At 33.7% G+C, this 18,860-nt stretch overlaps 1 protein-coding gene and 1 non-coding gene across 3 annotated transcripts in view; both read left to right on the top strand.

Annotated features, from left to right (window-relative positions):
- LOC140754158 (rho-related GTP-binding protein RhoN) overlaps nt 1–18,860 on the top strand; it is a 204,794-nt gene that overhangs the window by 175,948 nt on the left and 9,986 nt on the right. For both annotated transcript variants that reach the window (XM_073089106.1, XM_073089105.1), the window contains exons 4-5: nt 13,794–13,903; nt 14,667–14,801. In XM_073089106.1, coding sequence (XP_072945207.1) covers nt 13,794–13,903; nt 14,667–14,801 — 245 coding nt within the window. The remainder of the gene's footprint in view (nt 1–13,793; nt 13,904–14,666; nt 14,802–18,860) is intronic.
- On the top strand, nt 9,575–9,647 carry TRNAF-GAA (transfer RNA phenylalanine (anticodon GAA)). Its single transcript has one exon. It is a non-coding gene; the product is annotated as a tRNA-Phe (tRNA).

Below are 18,860 nucleotides of genomic sequence, written 5' to 3'. Positions count from 1 at the left end.
AATTCTGTTGAGGGTCTGAATGTGTGTGTATTATGTATGTGTGTATGTTTATATGAAAACTTTGATACATTCCTCCATACACGTGAAACCGTATCTGTTATTGATCAATACCGTACTTTTCACTGAAAAAATATACAACTTGATTGGAAATAGTGAATGGAGCAGTGTTCTGGAAATAAACGCTGCTCTCTCCGCATTTTGAGCTTTGAAACGCTACAAAGATATTTTCCAATATGGTTACCAGGCGTTAGCTATTACTATTACGATATTCAATAAAGTGTATGTACTATTTTATAATGTAAAAAAAAAAACATTTTTTAAAATCTATTGTTCTTCAATAGACACTTTTAAATTGAAGTTTACAATGACAAAATGTAACATATTGCGTACTGACACACAGACAGAAACAGTGTTGCATATATTATAGGGGATACCACTTTTCTCGTACGCGACGATTTCTAGCATTCAACTTCATTCAAAAGCCGCTTTCTACACATACAACCCCACTCTAGGATTCCCTGAATCGTGGGTGCCATGAACACACAAGACGAATATACACCCAGACTTACTATAGATATCTAAATTCATCATTCCGATATGTCTGGCCAGGGATCGAACCCGAAACCTTAAGCGTGTCAGACCGATAGATGACCGCTACGAACAGCGGTTCATCAACCTCGTTCGAAACAACATCATCATCAACCCATTACTGTCCCGCTGCTGGGCACGGGTCTCCTCTCAGAATGTTAAGGATTAGGCCATAGTCTCAGTGCGTATTGGTAGATTTCACATACCTGTTTTTTTTCTTGATTTATCACTTCGCTCACTAATAAGAACTTATCAGGTATGTTTTCCTAAAGATGTTTTCCTTCACTGTATAAGCAAATGGTAATTAATTTTCAATACGAATATAAGTTCGAAAAATCAGAGGTGCTTGCCTGGAACCTCTGACCTCTCGATTTAGAGGTCGAGTTTCTTAACTACTAGATTATCACTACTAACATTCGAAACTAATTACAAATTCTCAACTGTGCCTTCTTTGTTTAATATCCAATTTTTCTGTTTTGACCTGGCAACCCTACCAGTACCCTTACCATAAGTTTTCAAAAAATCCACAATTTTACATTACGTTTACTCGATCCATTATTCTGTTCCGTTTGCTTAGTAGACTGAGTAAACGTAACAATAAGTAAGTGCTCAAGTCTTTTTGTCTACCCCACATGTTCGCAAAAAAGAGGGACAAAACATAAAGCGCAATTTTGTCAATTTACACATTTAATGTTACGTTACTGACTCTATAGTTCTGATACAATCCGCTAGGGGCGCTGATTGGAATTTGTATGGGCAAATACGTAAACAAATACCAAAACAGTCATATTTATCAAAACCAAAAACTCATGGTAAGGGTACGGGCCTGAACTCACTGGCGTTCAAAATATTAAAATCAGTTGCAAGGAATGTTATTTATGGTTCCTTTAATAAGGAAACAAATTGAATATTCGCCTTATCTTCATTAAAACACTCGGAAGGTAATGCCGTAACAAATTGCAAGTAATTTACATACAGTAGTACAGCTTGTGTACAGTTTGCTTAACTTTTGTTTCTATTTAGTAGAGTTTGCATGTTATTTAGGGAAAAAAGCGAAAAGAGGGGAGGAAATAGGGTAGTGACTGGAATGGTGGTGGACTATTTGTGGTTTGACCACGAAGTCACCACTGCCACACCGTTTTACCACGCTTTTATTAGCTTGGGTTGTATCTATGTATGTATGTAACTGAATCTTTGAACTCCATTTTTACCGACTTTGAAAGGTCCGATTAATTTAAAATTTTGAACAACTATCAAGACCCGATGACAATACACGATTTTAATAATTTTATCCCATTCTTCCCATCAGGATCGTCAGGAATCAGGATTAACGATTTTCCTTGTGCGATTCTAGCGTGGTTTTCAGTTTTTAAACTATAATTTATTTCTACCATGCAGTTCTTACGTTTGGATAGAAGTCGTCATAATTCTCAGGAGCGGCAACACATTTGTGGTCGGCTCAAGGCAGAACCCCCTGTTTTATTCGGAATTGATTGTACCTACATTGGTAGCAGTGTCCATTTATGATCAAGTGGACTGAATATTCTTTTGCTTCTTTTATTTAAAAAAACCTTATTAAACACAGTTACCAAATATTCTTATTTTGTGGTCACATCTATTATCGGAACCATATCTTTTATTCGAATGTACTTGAAACAAGTCATATTATTTTGGTAACATTAGATAACAAAAGTAAAAAGTTAAATGAAAATCAGTCTAATACTTTTTGCGTAATACACAAACAAACAGATAGGTACAGATTACGTAATGTGAAGCCTTCAACCAAATGAAGAGAACTCTCGCAGTAAATATAAATTTATTTTCAAAAGTAATTAAACGACATTACGACTACGCCTTGAACTAAAATATAGATAAAGTTTGAAGCTGAGGATCTGTCACCGGAATCTCTGAGCGTAATGTTTGTTTTGTGTTATCTGTACAAAATAAACATCTACACTAATATTATAAAGAGGAAAACTTTGTTTGTTTGTTTGTTTGTTTGGTTGTAATGATTAGGCTCAAAAACTACTGGACCGATTTTAAAAATTCCTTCACCATTCGAAAGCTACATTATCCACGAGTAACATAGGCGAGTAAAATATTTGATAAATAGATTTTGAGGCGGTACAAGTTTGCCGGGTCAGCTAGTATATAAATAAATATGTCTGTCACGTTTCCAAACTAACTCTTATTAACCCCTGACGCAAAAGTGTTATAAGTTTAACGTGTGTTATGTTTGCCTGTCTTTCTGTCTGTAGCTTCTAAACGTATGAAATTATTTTTAAATATTTCTTTGTAATTTAAAATTAAAATTGGTCAGGAGTACCTATTCTTAGCTGATTAATTTAAAATAACAGTCGTTTAAATTTTTGTAATTTTGTTTATTATATCACGATTGTTAGTGATATAAAAACAGGACGCAAATATAAAAATATAAACCGATTTCTTTTTATCTTTTAGTGATTACGAGTATCTTAAAACTGCTAGGCCTATTTTGAAGAGACTTTCACAAGTTATTAGTGGATCCTAAACAGAATAGAATGCTATTTACTAAGAATATATTTCGCATTTTAAATTGAAAATGTAAAAAATAGCGAGCAAAGTCGTGCTGAAAAGCACGTTTCTAACAATTCTAAATTATAGTCGGATTAGGGATTCTGTTACAAATAACAAGTACTTTATTCTCGAATCAAAGTTTTGAGTACTAAGTCGTATCCTTTGTAGCGCTGTGACAAATTCTGTTAATAAATGTCAAACACCCATATTCACAACGAATATGTGGAACTTGATGAAAAACCTACTACATAAGTAAGCTACACGAACATGAGCCAAAATAAAAACATGTGTTAAAACTAAAGTAGAATTTGGAAGATTTGACGCGTTCAGTACCCTTACCATGAGTTTTTACGTTTTGACAAATATGACTGTTTTGGTATTTGTTTACGTATTGGCCCATACTATTTCCCAGTTATGATATAATTTGCTAAGGGCGCTGATTGGAAATTGTATGGGCAAATACGTAAACAAATACCAAAACAGTCATATTTGTCAAAACGTAAAAACTCATGGTAAGGGTACTGATCCGAAAAGGTCTCTGGGTTCGATCTCCGGCCAAATAGATATCTAAATGATGAATATATAGGATTAGACCATAGCCCATAGACTACTATAATATACCGGAGACCATAGGCCATCACGCTGACTAAGTTCGAATTACCATCACTAAACATTACCTACTCCTTAACCCTTAACTTGGCAAAATGCATAGCACATGTTGGTACAGTATTCTGGCAAAGTATAAAACTGAAAATTAACAAGTTATTTATTTTTAAATAGCTTTAGGGGGGGCTTAAATACATGTATTTAATATTTTTTATAACATTCGTTTGTTACTATATACAATATTAACAGTGCCCCAAAGGGCACATCACCAATTTCGCATAAATTAGTAATTACTGTTATTTGTGCCCTGCAAGGCACAATGCCGCTTTTGCCTACAGTAATGTTGACGTGGTTTTATTATATAAAATAGCAATAAAACAATATTTTGTATACACAAAATACGTAATTTATTAAAGGAAATCACGTAATATCATGATATATTAACAAATCTTATAAATTTTAAACAAAAATTAACACTTCTTACAACTAACAAAACTAACAAAAGTTAAATCTTGTCTAGAATTAACTTTAAACATATAAAAGTAATTACTAGTTTTTTTTTAAGTTTATCTAACTGAAACAGCCTCATTTATGAGGTCAGAAATATCAAACGTAAAATATAACACAATTATAAATTATCTATGAAAAAGAAAAAAAATATATAAACTTCTCACAATAAAATTAAACAAAATTCAGCAGGGCGTACCTTTATAGGGTTAATTATTATGTTTCTAGATGATGGGCCTGGAACATTATGTAAATCCATTCCTAGTGGAGGTTCTTTTTGAGCTTGTAAGCCTTGAGCGATTTTTAATCTAAAATCTTTTAATCGAAGGTATTTGTCATCAGTTAACCCATATTCTCGTCTATAGAATAGCCACGCATTATTTATAGATATATCAAGAAGCTGTGAAAAAATTGCCATATACCACTTGTGTGTTTTATAATATGTTCTGTATACAGCAATCAACATATCGGACAGATCCACCCCACCCATATGTTTATTATATTCCTGAATGATTTTGGGACAGGGTATGTCGATAAACCTTTTTGCGTCCTTACTGTATCGATTACATACTCCCATAGGTTCAAGACCCACATATGTACTCGCGATTAGTACAGGTTTATTGTCCAACCACTTTACCATAATAATCTTTTGATCATTACAAATTCTATAATCAGCAGAACCACGTGGTTTCTTTTTCATTGATTTATCGGATTCCAAATCACATTTCAGACAAAATAGAATATATTTTGTCTGAAAGTTCCGATCGATAAAATGCCCATTTCATCGCGCAGATATGTCATAAGTTCGATACTTGAGAAAAAGTTATCGAAGTAAACCACCGACAGAACTGGATTGTACGACATAATGTTAAAATTACTTTATCTCCTAATCCCATGGATTTCTCTTTAGATTTGAAGGTGATCCCCTGGAAAGTGCTTTCTCCACCGTATAACAGGAAGTCATACACAAAACCTGATACACCTGATCTAACAAATAATTTATAGCTCCATTTTTTAGGTTTAGGCTTGATATACTGACGAAGGTTTCCGGCCTTTTTTCCTTTATATGGTATCATCATTTCGTCAATTAACATGCGACTTTCTTCTTCAATTTTATTGCAATTCTTTCTAACGGCTTCCACCAGCGGCCTTATTTTAAAATATCGGCCAGTACTGTTTTCAATATTTTCGTTGTTATTAAAGTGTAAATATCTCCTTATTAACTCATATTTCTTCAGTGACATAATTTGAGCTATTTGTTCAATCCTTGTTTTCGAACTCCAATAATCGGAATAGGCAGGTAATTGTATTATACCCATCAATATTTCTATGGCAAGAAAATCTTGGATATCCTGATGTGACAGTGCAATATTTTTGGTACTAGCTTGAAATGCGTACAATGTACTCTGCTCTCGAATTTTTTGTATTATTTTGTCACTAAAGAATAATTTAAAATACTCAATTGGTGATCGAATTCTCTCCGGTTGTGTAAAATTATTTTCTCTAGTGTTATGGACTTCATGCAAAAATAAATCTTTTCTCCAATCTAAATTTTGTGTTTTTTTTGTGTTTACAGTTTTGGTTTTCTTATTCGGGTTTTTATCATTATTTCTTTTCTTTACTTGTTTTGATGATTTACTTTGACAGTTTTTGGATGTTGTAGGTTTGGGCGATAGAGCTCGCCTTTTATAAAACTTAGGTTTGGCTGAAGCACTTAATTTTCTCTTTGACCTCCGTGGAACGATCGTAGTAATTTCATTATCACTATCCATTTCGAGATCACTAGCACCAGCCGGACATGGACTTGATGTTTCTAACGGTGGGGTATTATTGCAGTCAAGTACCATCAATGAAGATTGGGCTTCGCCACCTTTCTGAGATGGGCTATCTTGATACGACGATATTTCGTTATTTGAATTTACAGATGATAAGTTAATAGATATGTATGCTGCTGGTGTCGGTACTGAACTGCAGGGTGAAAAAGTATTGGCAATTTTTTTTCCAAAAATGTGACTGGGGTTGATTGTGCATTGTATGTTTTTGGGTGACTCGGGTATCTCATCTAGACTTGACGAATCGGTATCACTTACACAATACGTTTGCTCAACAATATATTTGTTCATACTATTTTCATCAGAAACGTCAGAATCTGTGTCTGAGTCTTTTTGAGGTATTATAGCATCCATAATACGCTAAAACAAAATGCAATTTATTTAAAAAAAAAAGTTATAATGTATGTATCTATGTATATTTGTACGGTCAAGAGCACAAAAAATAATCTATGTAAAATAAGTATGTGACCTATAGGGCACATAAATTAAACTAAACCTATTTGGCAAGGTACCCTGCAGGGTACAAAACAAGTTTTCTATAAAGTTCGCAGCGTACCCTACAGGGCACAGTTAACTTTACAGCGAAATATCTAACAATACATGGTGAAAGCTGATCATATAAAGCAATATAATCATTAATTGACTATTTAACAACAAAAATTTTGTGTAAGATAACAAGTAAAACAACAAAATAAAAAAATACAAGTTAATTTACCTTAAGGCGCGAGGTCCGTAATTGACGTTTCGACATTTTGGCGGATAATGTTTAAAAGTGACGTTTTACTAACACTATGACGTTGACAGATGAATGTTTATAAAATAAGCTACAGCTAAAATTATTAAAACACATTTGATATTTAATATTTTTTATTGTATTATCTATAAACTGATCCGTGCTCTATAGGGCACATGCCGAAACACATATCATAATTTCATGTGCCCTCTAGTACACTTGCCAAGTTAAGGGTTAACATTACCATTTTATGATACTTAATTATAACCATCACTGACATTTAACGGCTAAGATCTAGTATATTTAATACTTGCCCTTATTTCACCTTCAACATACGTATTTTATCGCCACACGGCCACTAAACTATTGCGTGCTATGGCTCTGTCGTTCAAGATAACCACAGAGCATTATACACAATAGAAATGACATTTAGACTAAATTGATTGCATACATCTGCGAACGAATCGTAAAGATTTCTACAATTTTTTTATACTATATTAAACCTATTTCAAAGTTCTTGAAAAAATGCGTTGTATTGTTAAGCCATACTTAAGTTTACGAATTTTTACATCTTAGTAAAAGTCCCGTAATAATCAGTTAAGCTGGATCTTTCATCAAGATTAGCTTGTTGGGTTATTTACGTATGTATCATGAAAAACATGTTTTATGGCAGAACTAGCAAATTGTTATAAAAAACATACATACGAGTATAATCCCTCCACATTTTTAATTAAGTGTCAGATATAGTAGGTACTCATATGTTGGAGTGAAAATATACCAACCTGAATTAGTAATCCAAAAGATTGACAACGAATGCCCCCCGACCTACAGATTATATGATTAGCAATTTGTTTGATTTTTTTTAATTTCCCTAAAGCACTTCTGTTCGTTACTCGGTCTATCGCAGGTATACATATTTAACACTTGTGCCATTCTCCCACGCCTACTCGGGTTACAATTACCTGCCCACATGCGAGATCTGTCTTGTCTTAGTTCATTCATAATGAATTAATTTGATCCTTCGAGGAGAAAATAAGAATTATGAATAACAGACTAAACAAACGTAGTAAATCGTGTGAACATGGCTAAGGGGAAAATAGTTGTAGTCCTTTTCGTGTCCCACTGCTGGGCAAGGGCCTCCCTACGGAGAGACTTGGATCATACACCAACACGCCATTTCAATACGGATTTTTTATACTTTAGACGCAGACGAGCATGCAGTCCACCTGATGGTAAGTGGCTACTGCCGCCCATGGACATCTGTAATCAACCCCAGATAGGATTAGATATTCCTACCCGAGGTCGGCCAGAGATGTGCCGGTACTCCTGACGAGTAAGCTGGAACGCCTCGGAAAAGTAGTGATCCTGTTACGGTAATCAGTAAACCTAATTAACCAAAACCTATTTGATTAGATACACCATGTGAATGATCATGATTTTAATTGGGTGCAACCAATTTTGGTGCCTAATCTAATATGCCATAATTTATGCCAGAGATAATGTAGAAAACAAGGCAGATAAACAAACAGAACGAGTAGAGCTCGAGTTAATACAACAAAGCAAATACATACAAAGTTAATAACAAATAAGAAATTCCTCTTTGTATTTCTGCACTTAAAAATACAAACAATGATAGAACGCAATCTAAACGTTATTTGTAAGTTCCTTTTGGTGTTCCATACCTAAAAAGTAAAAACGGAACCCTATTATAATAGTCCGCGCCAAACTGTTAGTCCGCTCTGAAGTTGTTGCGAGCAGGTGTAGTCAATTTGCTGTGGCGACGCGATTCGTTTCTATATTCAGAGCGGACTAGCGGTTTTACGCGGAGGATACTAAGCCTCTGCTGACTGTCCGTCTGTCACAGGGCATCACTTGAACCTTAATTCATAGTAAGAAAACCCATAACTGAAAACCGCATTAAAATCATACCAGTGGTTTTGGAGATGGTAGATCCCTTTGTGAATCGACTCCAGCAGCACCATCGCCACACATATTTCTATCAAATAACAGCAGTGTTAGGCGCTGCTGTATTTAATCCTTTCTGGGGTTGATTACAGATGTCCATGGGCGGTAGTAGCCAGTTACCATCAGGTGGACTGCATGCTCGTCTGCTCCTCCTATATTATAAAAAAAAGATAAATGCTAACATTGATTTGTACAGACATCCTCTCCGCCTGCATATACCGTTTCCGTTCCGTTGTGGGTAAAAATAAACAACTTGCCACAAATAGGGGTCGAAACTTGCCATACAACTGCCATAATTTACACTCAAAAGGCTAATTATTAACAATGAATATTATTAACATAAAAACATCTCTAAAGTAAACAATTTTGGATTGTTATTAACAAATTTTCACTTGATAACTTTTAATGTGTTAATATTTTGTAATGTCTTGCTTCATCTTTTTTCATTTTTGTAAAGATTATTTAAGTCGATTGCATTTTATTGATTAATAGTTTTTAGTTGATTTTTGTACAATTGAGTTCAGTGCCCTTAGTATGAGTTTTTACGTTTTTACAAAAATGACTGTTTTTGTATTTGATTACGTATTTCCCATAAATTTCCAATCAGTTCGGAAACAATCCGCTAGTGGCGCTGATTGGAAATGTACGGGCAAATACAAAAGCAGTCATTTTATTAAAAACGTACAAACTCATACAAAGGGTACAGTGAACTAAACCAGGCTTCTTATTCGTATTCAGAAGTTCGAAACGGATATATTTGACGGTAAATTTCACCCCGTTATACATCGCCGAAATAGCTCAGTTGGGAGAGCGTTAGACTGAAGATCTAAAGGTCCCTGGTTCGATCCCGGGTTTCGGCAGTGGTAGGATATTCCGGCCTTTATTTTTATTTTTAAATAATAAAATATTTTTTTATTTCTAAATTTTCCTAAGGCTTAAGAAATAAAAATAGCCACTTTTTTACTTTATATGCAAAATTATTTAGAAACCCAAAGTATTAAGGAGATACATATACTATTGCTATGTTCTATTGAAGTGTGCAATAAAGAATATCTATCTATCTACATATTATATTTTTTATTTCTCAATTTAATTTGAAAATAACAGACACACTATCCCTTTTTCATTTATTATTAAGATAATTCTATCATATCCACTGATTAATAATAATTTATTTAATAATAAAAGTATTTTATTATTTTTACATTATTTTACATTGTTTACATAATGTTGGTAATTTTTATATCCTTCTCCCCACCCTACTTTACAAAGTAGCAAAACAGTTCTACTCAACCAGCAATTTATTTAGGTATCCTGTACTCAAGTATTATAGTGGTTTTATAGTTTCTTTTTTTAATATAAAATCTAATTATATCTTACCCATATTACGTTAAAAATACTAAGTATTAGCGCTATTATTAATTTCTTCGCATATAATTACGTAGAAAATACTATTATAGGTATCATCATTAAGTATTTCTTAAAACATATTTTAACAAAAACCATAGACTAGTAAAGATTACTCACTCCTAACAAGAAAATGTAACCAGTTTTGACAATTGAAATAGTTGCGTAAAAAAGTTTTGCCACGTCTCCGTGCTAAAATTTCCCTAAAATATTTGAAATAATTATTTATTTATTATGTAAATTACGCAGTATTAGTTATTTATTCGTAAATTTTCTCTAAAGATGTTTTTATTTGTCAAGAATTCAAAGAACTTACAAATAAGCCTTTTGTGGCTTCATTCAATTTCAAGGCGGCGAAGTATCTTTACTAATATATGACAAAAACCTATAATAACAATGTAGGTTACATGTGGGTAAGCCTCGCCTACCATTTATTTATCGGGCGATCGTGCTATCTGTACGCGGTTTATAAGCAAATAAGCCAATATTAAAGTACAGTTTATCCGTCATTTACATAAAAAGGCGAAGAAAGGTGTTTGTGGATGCCTGTTTATTTTTATTTATCAAATGTAATATTACATTTGTATAAGATCTGTAAGAACAAGAACACGTGTTTTTATTTTTGTTATCTAAGGTTAACAATTTAGAATATATAAATAAAAAATATCAAAAGCTAGTAATTCATTTCATACTTGAGTAAGTACAAAGAATTGTACATATTTATTTTATTAAAATTAGCTTTCAATTTTAGGAGTAAATGAACTCGTATTTATATTGAATCGTTTTTTAATAGTTAATTTTGTGAACTTGGATTCTTTTCTTTTGGCTTTACTTTTTTTATAAGCGCATTGTAGCTTGGAGATTTAAAATCGATGTCATAGTCAATACATAAACTAATTCTGAAAATAAATTGAATTATTCCGTTTAGGTAAGATTTTTTTCTTATGCTAATATATAACCTTAACTTGTTTCGTGTAATATGCCTTGTTACTCTACAAGAGTTACCCGTGGTTATGTAGTAGTTATTAAAAAACTGTAGGTGTTCTAATGAATAATTAAATTAAAATCTTTTTAAAATATTTAATAACATGACGTAATGAGTGATTAAATTTCAGCTTCCCACACTGTAAGAGGTTAAGATTGTACGTATAACGTGTATAATTAATTAGTGTTACCATGAGGCTTAGCAAACACCTAGATGTCATGATTGAATATATACTAAGTATACCTATATTTTCTTTTGAACTTCTTTTGGGGCAATTGGGAAAAATAATATTTTTTTACAAAAGTGTCAGATAAAAAAGAAATCGATACCATAAAATTGTGTAGTAAATATGGCAATTAGCAAAAAAAAAAAACAAAAAATATATGCATAATTTGGTACCAATCGTTTTTGACTTGTTTTTTATGCTCTTGTGCGGTAAATTTTTATAGTCTTACATTTTTATACCTTTTTTTTAATATCCTGAAAATACTTCTTTCATGCATACGAGAATAATCACACGTTTCTTATGTGTCTGATTCTGCTTATTAAAAAAAATACGAAGTACATGATCCTTTATGAATGTTTATTTTTTCCAATAAAATCGTCACATCAGCAATTAATATAACAAATAATCTTATGGATGTTTTTCTTGACTAATTAAGAATAAATTTATACAGAAGTGCTCGCATTAGCAACATTCCTTTTGTACTGGTTATCCTTGTAAATAGCTGTTTATTCTATGACCTATTTTTCCTACAGTTAAATGTATGACTAAACCTTGAATTTATATGAATCGTACTGTCAATATTAATTGAAAATTGACCTTCGCATACATTAATTCATTGATGTGGAACAGATAAATTACATCAATTGTTGTTATTAGATGTCAGTGCATTGATAGGCTTATTTATTATCTGTATGCGTAAGTAGATGGTAAAATATATATTTTAATATTTATCAGTTTTGTCTAAAATGGAAAATAATTAAATAGAAAAAATATTTTATATATAAATGAAAATTAATTTGAAAATGGATTTTTTAAGTTATAACACCAGTTAACAGTATTTTGTAAATAATATATTATGTAGATATTATAAAGACCGCTCCATAGTCTCGGGAGAATCTCGCGAGAACGCGAGAAAATCCCGATTTGTATAGGCTCCACATTTTCATTTCTCGTGCTTTTCTCGCGTTTTCGCGTGGTTCTCGCGAGAATATGGAGTGGGCTTAACAGTTTACTGTTAGTACTAGTATTTATATAGTCTATAGTTTATTCATAGATTAGTAAAGATACTTCGCCGCCTTGAAATTGAATGAAGCCACAAATGGCTTCTTCTAGTAAGTTCATTTTTTGAATTCTTGACAAATAAAAACAATTTTAGAGAAAATTTACGAATAAATAACTAATACTGCGTAATTTACATAATAAATAAATAATTTTTAATAATAATTTCAATTATTTTAGGGACATTTTAGCACGGAGACGTGGCAAAACTTTTTTACGCAACTATTTCAATTCTCAAAACTGGGTACATTTTCTTATTAGGAGTGAGTAATCTTTACTAATCTATGGGTTTATTAAACATTTCATGTAAAGGGTGCGTTTACGGACGGCGCGACAGTTTTGTCTTTCACCCCCTAACATATCTCGCTGTTCACATTATGATGAGAATCAATCTGTCAGCTATGTCTGTCAGTCTCATCTATGAATAAAACCCGCTCTTGTCTCTTAGTGTGAACACTAACATCTTTCACTCGGCGCACGATAAAATCGTCGGGTTGCCGAGAAAAAAAAAAATATTTTATACATTTTAACACAGTCACATTTACAAGCCGTTTTACTATTAGTCTCGCATATATTAGTGAAGGTTCCTAATTAGGTACATAGACTTATTACTAGAACATATTAATCGGTTTAATGTTTATCTTCAATATAATTTTTAAAAGGTACATATAATTTAAAAAAAAATCTAACACAAAACATAAAAGCACTCAAAATGATTGCATTCGATAAGTTGTCGCAAATAAAATTTGAGCGCCACACTTGACCACGTCGTCGGGGCGAGTAATTCGCGGGAACCGAACGGTTTTATCGTTTTATTGCGTCCCGTATGAAGGGTGCGATAAAAGGTCTTTCACTACTATTACTTTTTAACGCTATTTTATGGCGTTTGAGAGCGATTTAGAGTTTTAGATACATTGAAATAGTTTGAATGACTAATGTTTTTGCGCATTAAGGGTGATTTGGGAAAGATTGATGATATACAATGGAAATCCAACATGGATGCCTTAAAAATAATAGTCTTTACAATTTAATACTCAATAATTCACGTGTATAATAACGTAAAAATATTAAATCTGCTTAACGAAATCTCGTAGTGCCACCATAGATTAGTAAAGATACTTCGCCGCCTTGAAATTGAATGAAGCCGCAAATGGCTTAATATAGTAAGTTGTTTTTTTTTTTAATTTTTGACAAATAAAAACATTTTTAGAGAAAATTTACGAGTAAATAACTAATAATAAGCCGTTTGTGGCTTCATTCAATTTCAAGGCGGCGAAGTATCTTTACTAATCTATGCTACCTATAAACAATATTTTTTCTTGTTCGCAGGAACAACAGCGTACGACACAGTGCGACCGCTGGCCTACCAAGACGCGAAGATATTCATGCTTTGCTTCAACATCGCTGAACCGGAGACGCTTCATAATGCTGCAGCAAAGGTACCGTCCAACATTGGTTCGATGTAACTGGAACGAATGTCACAGTTTTTTTTGGCAAATGTTACGTGACTCCATAGATGTGTTTTGTGCTGCTGTGTTCTGGTTACAAAGTTATGATGAGGGAGAACACATCTCAACTTTGTTCTCACAAGCTAAGCAAAGGTGGTAAAAGCTTTGTAGGTCGTCTCCGGAGGCACAACTACCACACCAATTTTTTCAACTTAGTCCAGAGGTAGTTACGCATTTGTCGCCGATCTCTGGACGAAATGTAATTTTATCAGGACTTGATTAGGTACAGATTGAAGGTGGTAGAAGGTGTTAGGCGCTGCTGTGTTCCGTTTTGAAGGGTGTAGTAAGGGAGGCAGACTTTTCCGAGGCGTTCCAGCTTAGTCCTCAGGGGTAGCGGCGCATCTGTGGCCGACCTCAGGTAGGAATATTTAATCCTATCGGGGGTTGATTACTGATGTTCATGGGCGGCAGTAGCCACTTACCATCAGGTGGACTGCATGCTCGTCTGCTTCTCCTACATTATAAAAAAAAAAGATGTTTATGGGCGGCAGGAGCCACTTACCATCAGATGGACCAACGTGTTTGTTACAACACGTTCACCCCGTCACCAAACTTACTTACTCAAATATAGAATTTGAGAATAGAACTTGAGTCAATACAGAATGCAATGTGTCAGCAATAAACACGTAAATATAAAAATCCACCACTTACATCTAATATACATCTTAATAACCTTAATAACATTTTGTTCCAGTGGTACAGAGAAGTGCGTACCCACGGCGGATCGGCGCCGGTTCTTCTATGTGGGTGCAAGGCTGACCTCAGGCATGACAAGGAGACCCTGACTATGCTGTCCAAGCTGAGGACACACCCGGTCACTAGTGAAGAGGTAAGATCAATTAGCTAAATTAGAGTAGGTGGTAGAGGTAGCCTAACTTTAGCTGACTAAGTTAGGCCGTATAGGATGATGGAACTCTTTCGTGCTGTAAACTATGGAATTTCTTTGTAACTACACAATGTTATTAGGTAAAGACACGTCCCAATTTAGTCCTCAAAAGTAGTATAGCGCCTGATGGGCTTCAGGTCCTCATAGTCTTTAGGATAGTCTGTAGTTTTAAAAAAAAGGCATCCCTACTTAGTCCTGAGAAGAAGTGTATTTGGTGCGCTTCAGTTTTATATTTCTTAAGTTTTGACAGAGACCTTTAACATCTAATATTGAAAAAATTGACAATTTGTAACTTTTTTGGTTTTCTCTCAGGACTTCATCCCTCTTATTTAAGACCCTTACTTGCTGCGCCTTCGTATAGTATATAAAATTCTGTAACGTTAAAATTACAACATTGCAATCCCTACCTAAAACCTGAAATTTACGTCATAAAATCCAAGCAACCCATTTCCGAATAAATCTACCCAAACGCAATCATTTCCATCCCGTCTATCTGACGTCACGTTAGCCACGTGACGTCGAAATGCATCCGAGTGTAAAAGCATCCCTTTGTTCCAGTTGCAAACGGCAAACACGTACTAGAGAACCGGTATTGTGCCGGCTGATATATAATCTGTTGCGCGGAGTGTAATATAAGCGCGAATGTGATGTATAATCTGTGCATTTATGAAATAAGCGCGTTCCACTTGGCGATTGCAATGATCGTGAATTACCGCTCCATTCCTATAGTATTAATATTAGAATGTCATTAGTGGATAAAATAGGCACAATGAAATTATTCGATAGAATTTACCAATTACGTAATATACGTATACCTACATATTTACTTATAATCTGTATCTGTTTATCTTTTTTTCGAATAACTTAAGAAATTTGAAAATAAATAAAAAATATGTTTTAATTATATTAATATGTGTCTAAAACTTTACAATATTATTTTACTTGTAATATGTATACGTAAGTTATATCAAACATTTTGAATTCAAATTTTCCGAATTCAAATTCATGAATATTGAAAAATTCAATAAAAACATATTTTTAATTTACATACAAAAATTTTCGGCAAGTAGAAAATGTAATAATATTATTTTAACAAAGTTTACGCTTTCAGTATTCCCAGCAGACCGTTATAATTATAATTCATAAATGTATAGTTCAAACGCTGAAGAGGTCAAATATTTCGACGATATTAATAGCTATTTGCTATTAGTAGCTATTTGCAATATCAATTGAAAGCGGCAATTCGACGCTGTGAAATATTCCAATTAAAACGGGCTCTCATTTCTAGTTGCCATAAATAAAAGTTAAAGTCGTTTCAGACTATACGCTCGATATTAGATTCTAGCTCAAATTTCACTGTTTAAAAATCAAAAGTCTGAATTGGGTCAAATGTAGATCGTTTGTTTATTGCATTCCTTGGTAATCGTAATGGAACCATCAAATTTAAGAGAATGATTTGAAGGTAGAATCTATGTTGGTTCGACTCTGATGGCACCATCACCACACCTATGTCTACCCGATAATAACAGTATTACGCGCTATCATGCTCTGGCAGACTCTGGCTTCAAGGGAAACTAGCAAACGCGTACGTAGTCCACTGATGGTAAGTGTCCCCATGGATATCTGTATCCAGTTCTATATAGAACAAAGATTTACCTAAAGGCGATCATGTATGTGCTTCCACCCCTGTGAACTAAGATGGTCGTTTCTACGGCATCCTTACCCTTTCGCCTTTAAACTGCTTCACAGATGAAATATATATAGTCCACGCCAAACTGCTAGTCCGATCTGAAGTTGATGCGAGCAGGTGTAGTCATACAATTTGCTATGGCGACACGATTCATTTCTATATTCAGTACCCTAACCATGAGTTTTTACGTTTTGACAAATATGACTGTTTTGGTATTTGTTTTCGTATTTGCCCATATAATTTCCAATCAGCGCCCCTAGCGGATTGTGTCAGAACTTGGAAATTGTATGGGCCAATACGTAAACAAATACCAAAACAGTCATACTTGTCAAAAACTCATGGTAGGGGTACAGAGCGGACTAGCAGTTTTACGCGGACTATACCTACCTACTCATAACAAAGTATCCCCCGGTTATACCGCACTAGTTCAACGACCTCTCAAAACCATCAGTAGCATTACCATGAGTTGGCATAGAAACGCCACTATAGAAATGGTAAATAGACAACTATTGTCATTTCCTAGTGAATAACATAACTACTATCGTTTCGGTATTTCTTGACACCGTCTGTCAAATTAATGACTCATGGGACCGAATTTGTATGGCAATAGATCATAATGACATTCGCTAGCGATTTGATTTCGATAGGTTTTTTACGTATCGAGTTACGTCACTACGGATTTTAGTTCTACGAGTAACCACCAGAGGCGCTGTACAATTTTTCATACATTTATTTTACGCAGTCGCTAGCGAGTAATACTTTTGTAAACTCATGGTAGTGCTACAGATGAACTACATGTACTACACGTTTTTCACTTCCGTTACATTAAAAATAAATGAAAAAATATTGTAGGGATAAAATATCTGAACTGAGTATGGACCGGACTTAATGTAGCGAAGTAATTGAAACTCTCCAGAATGGGCAATTGTTGGTATTTAACGTAATGAATGGAAGCGCTAAGTACCTCCACGTTTATATAGGTCAAGCTTATTGTTCAATTTTATATAAAAGGATTGTATATAAGACTTTATCCTTCAAGATCCGTGTTGCATAATCATTTCTAGTTTCTAGTTTTAAATGCCATGCAAAAGGTTCCAATTTGGCTAATAATGATACATCGGTGTTTCGATTTCAATTCGGTGTTTTTGTACTTTTTGTGTTTATATTTTGGGCTTCGTATCTTACACAGTGATAGCCTAGTAGTTAAGAAACTCGGCCACTCGATCGAGGGGTCCGAGGTTCAAATCCCAGGCACGCACCTCTGATTTTTCAAAGTTATGTGCGTATTAGAAATTAATTATCACTTGCTAAACGGTGAAGGAAAACTGCGTGAAGGAAAATCGTGAGAAAACCTGCATACCTGAGAGATTTATAAAAAAAAATAATATAAAAGGTATGTGAAGTCTACCAATACGCACTTGGCCAGCGCGGTGGACTATGGCCTAATCCTTCTCATTATGAGAGGAGATCCGAGCCCAGCAGTGGAACAGTAATGGGTTGTTGATGATGATAATCTTACACAACATCTAAAAAGATTAATGTCACTAATTAAAAGAGATTCCAAAATAATTAATAATAATAATAATACTCTTTATTGTACCCAAAAGTAGAACACAGAATAAAAAAATACAATTTTTAACGAGACAAAAGGCGGCCTTATCGCTAAAACAGCGACTTCTTCCTGGCAACCTTAGGATGAGGAGTTAAAGAGAGGATGAATTAAAAGAATATATTATATACGGACTGACAGGCCCAGAACATTTTTCTTCCTATAGACAACATAATCTATGTATGTGTTACAGTATTTTTTCACAAAACAGAAAAATATTAATTTACATACTGATAATATATAGCATAAAACGAAATCCAATAAACTCATCAAAAATCAACAAACTTTCCTATTAGATATTGTGTGATAAAGATTGAACGTTGAAAGTTGAAATTATCGAATCACTCGCTCCAAAGTTCCCTCTTAACACCGAAAGTAATTGGAGTATTCGAGAATTGCGGCTGGTATCGCTGCGAACGCTAATATCTTCACAAATTGTTTATTTTCAACTTCTACATTCAGTAGTTGCTATTGTTTACTTACAAAGAGTTGAGCTGCAGTTCTGTTATTTTGTTTAACGTTGGGATGAAATGTCCATTATTATATTATCGTATTGTTATAACTGAAGATTGTAAGTTCATTATTGCTATAATTAAGAAAGAAAGAAAGAAAGAAAGAAAGAAAACATTTATTTCGGTAAACATCCTGTTACAATTAAGGTTACATAGTACTTAATACATAATACATAAAACAAACAGACAGA

Source organism: Epargyreus clarus, unplaced genomic scaffold (assembly GCF_041222505.1).
Source record: "Epargyreus clarus isolate Ecla_fem2 unplaced genomic scaffold, WU_Ecla_fem_2.2 ptg000027l, whole genome shotgun sequence".
In the NCBI taxonomy this organism is placed as follows: Eukaryota; Metazoa; Arthropoda; class Insecta; order Lepidoptera; family Hesperiidae; genus Epargyreus; species Epargyreus clarus.
The sequence above is the reverse complement of the archived record's forward strand: the minus strand, read 5'-3'. Positions and strand labels throughout refer to the sequence as shown.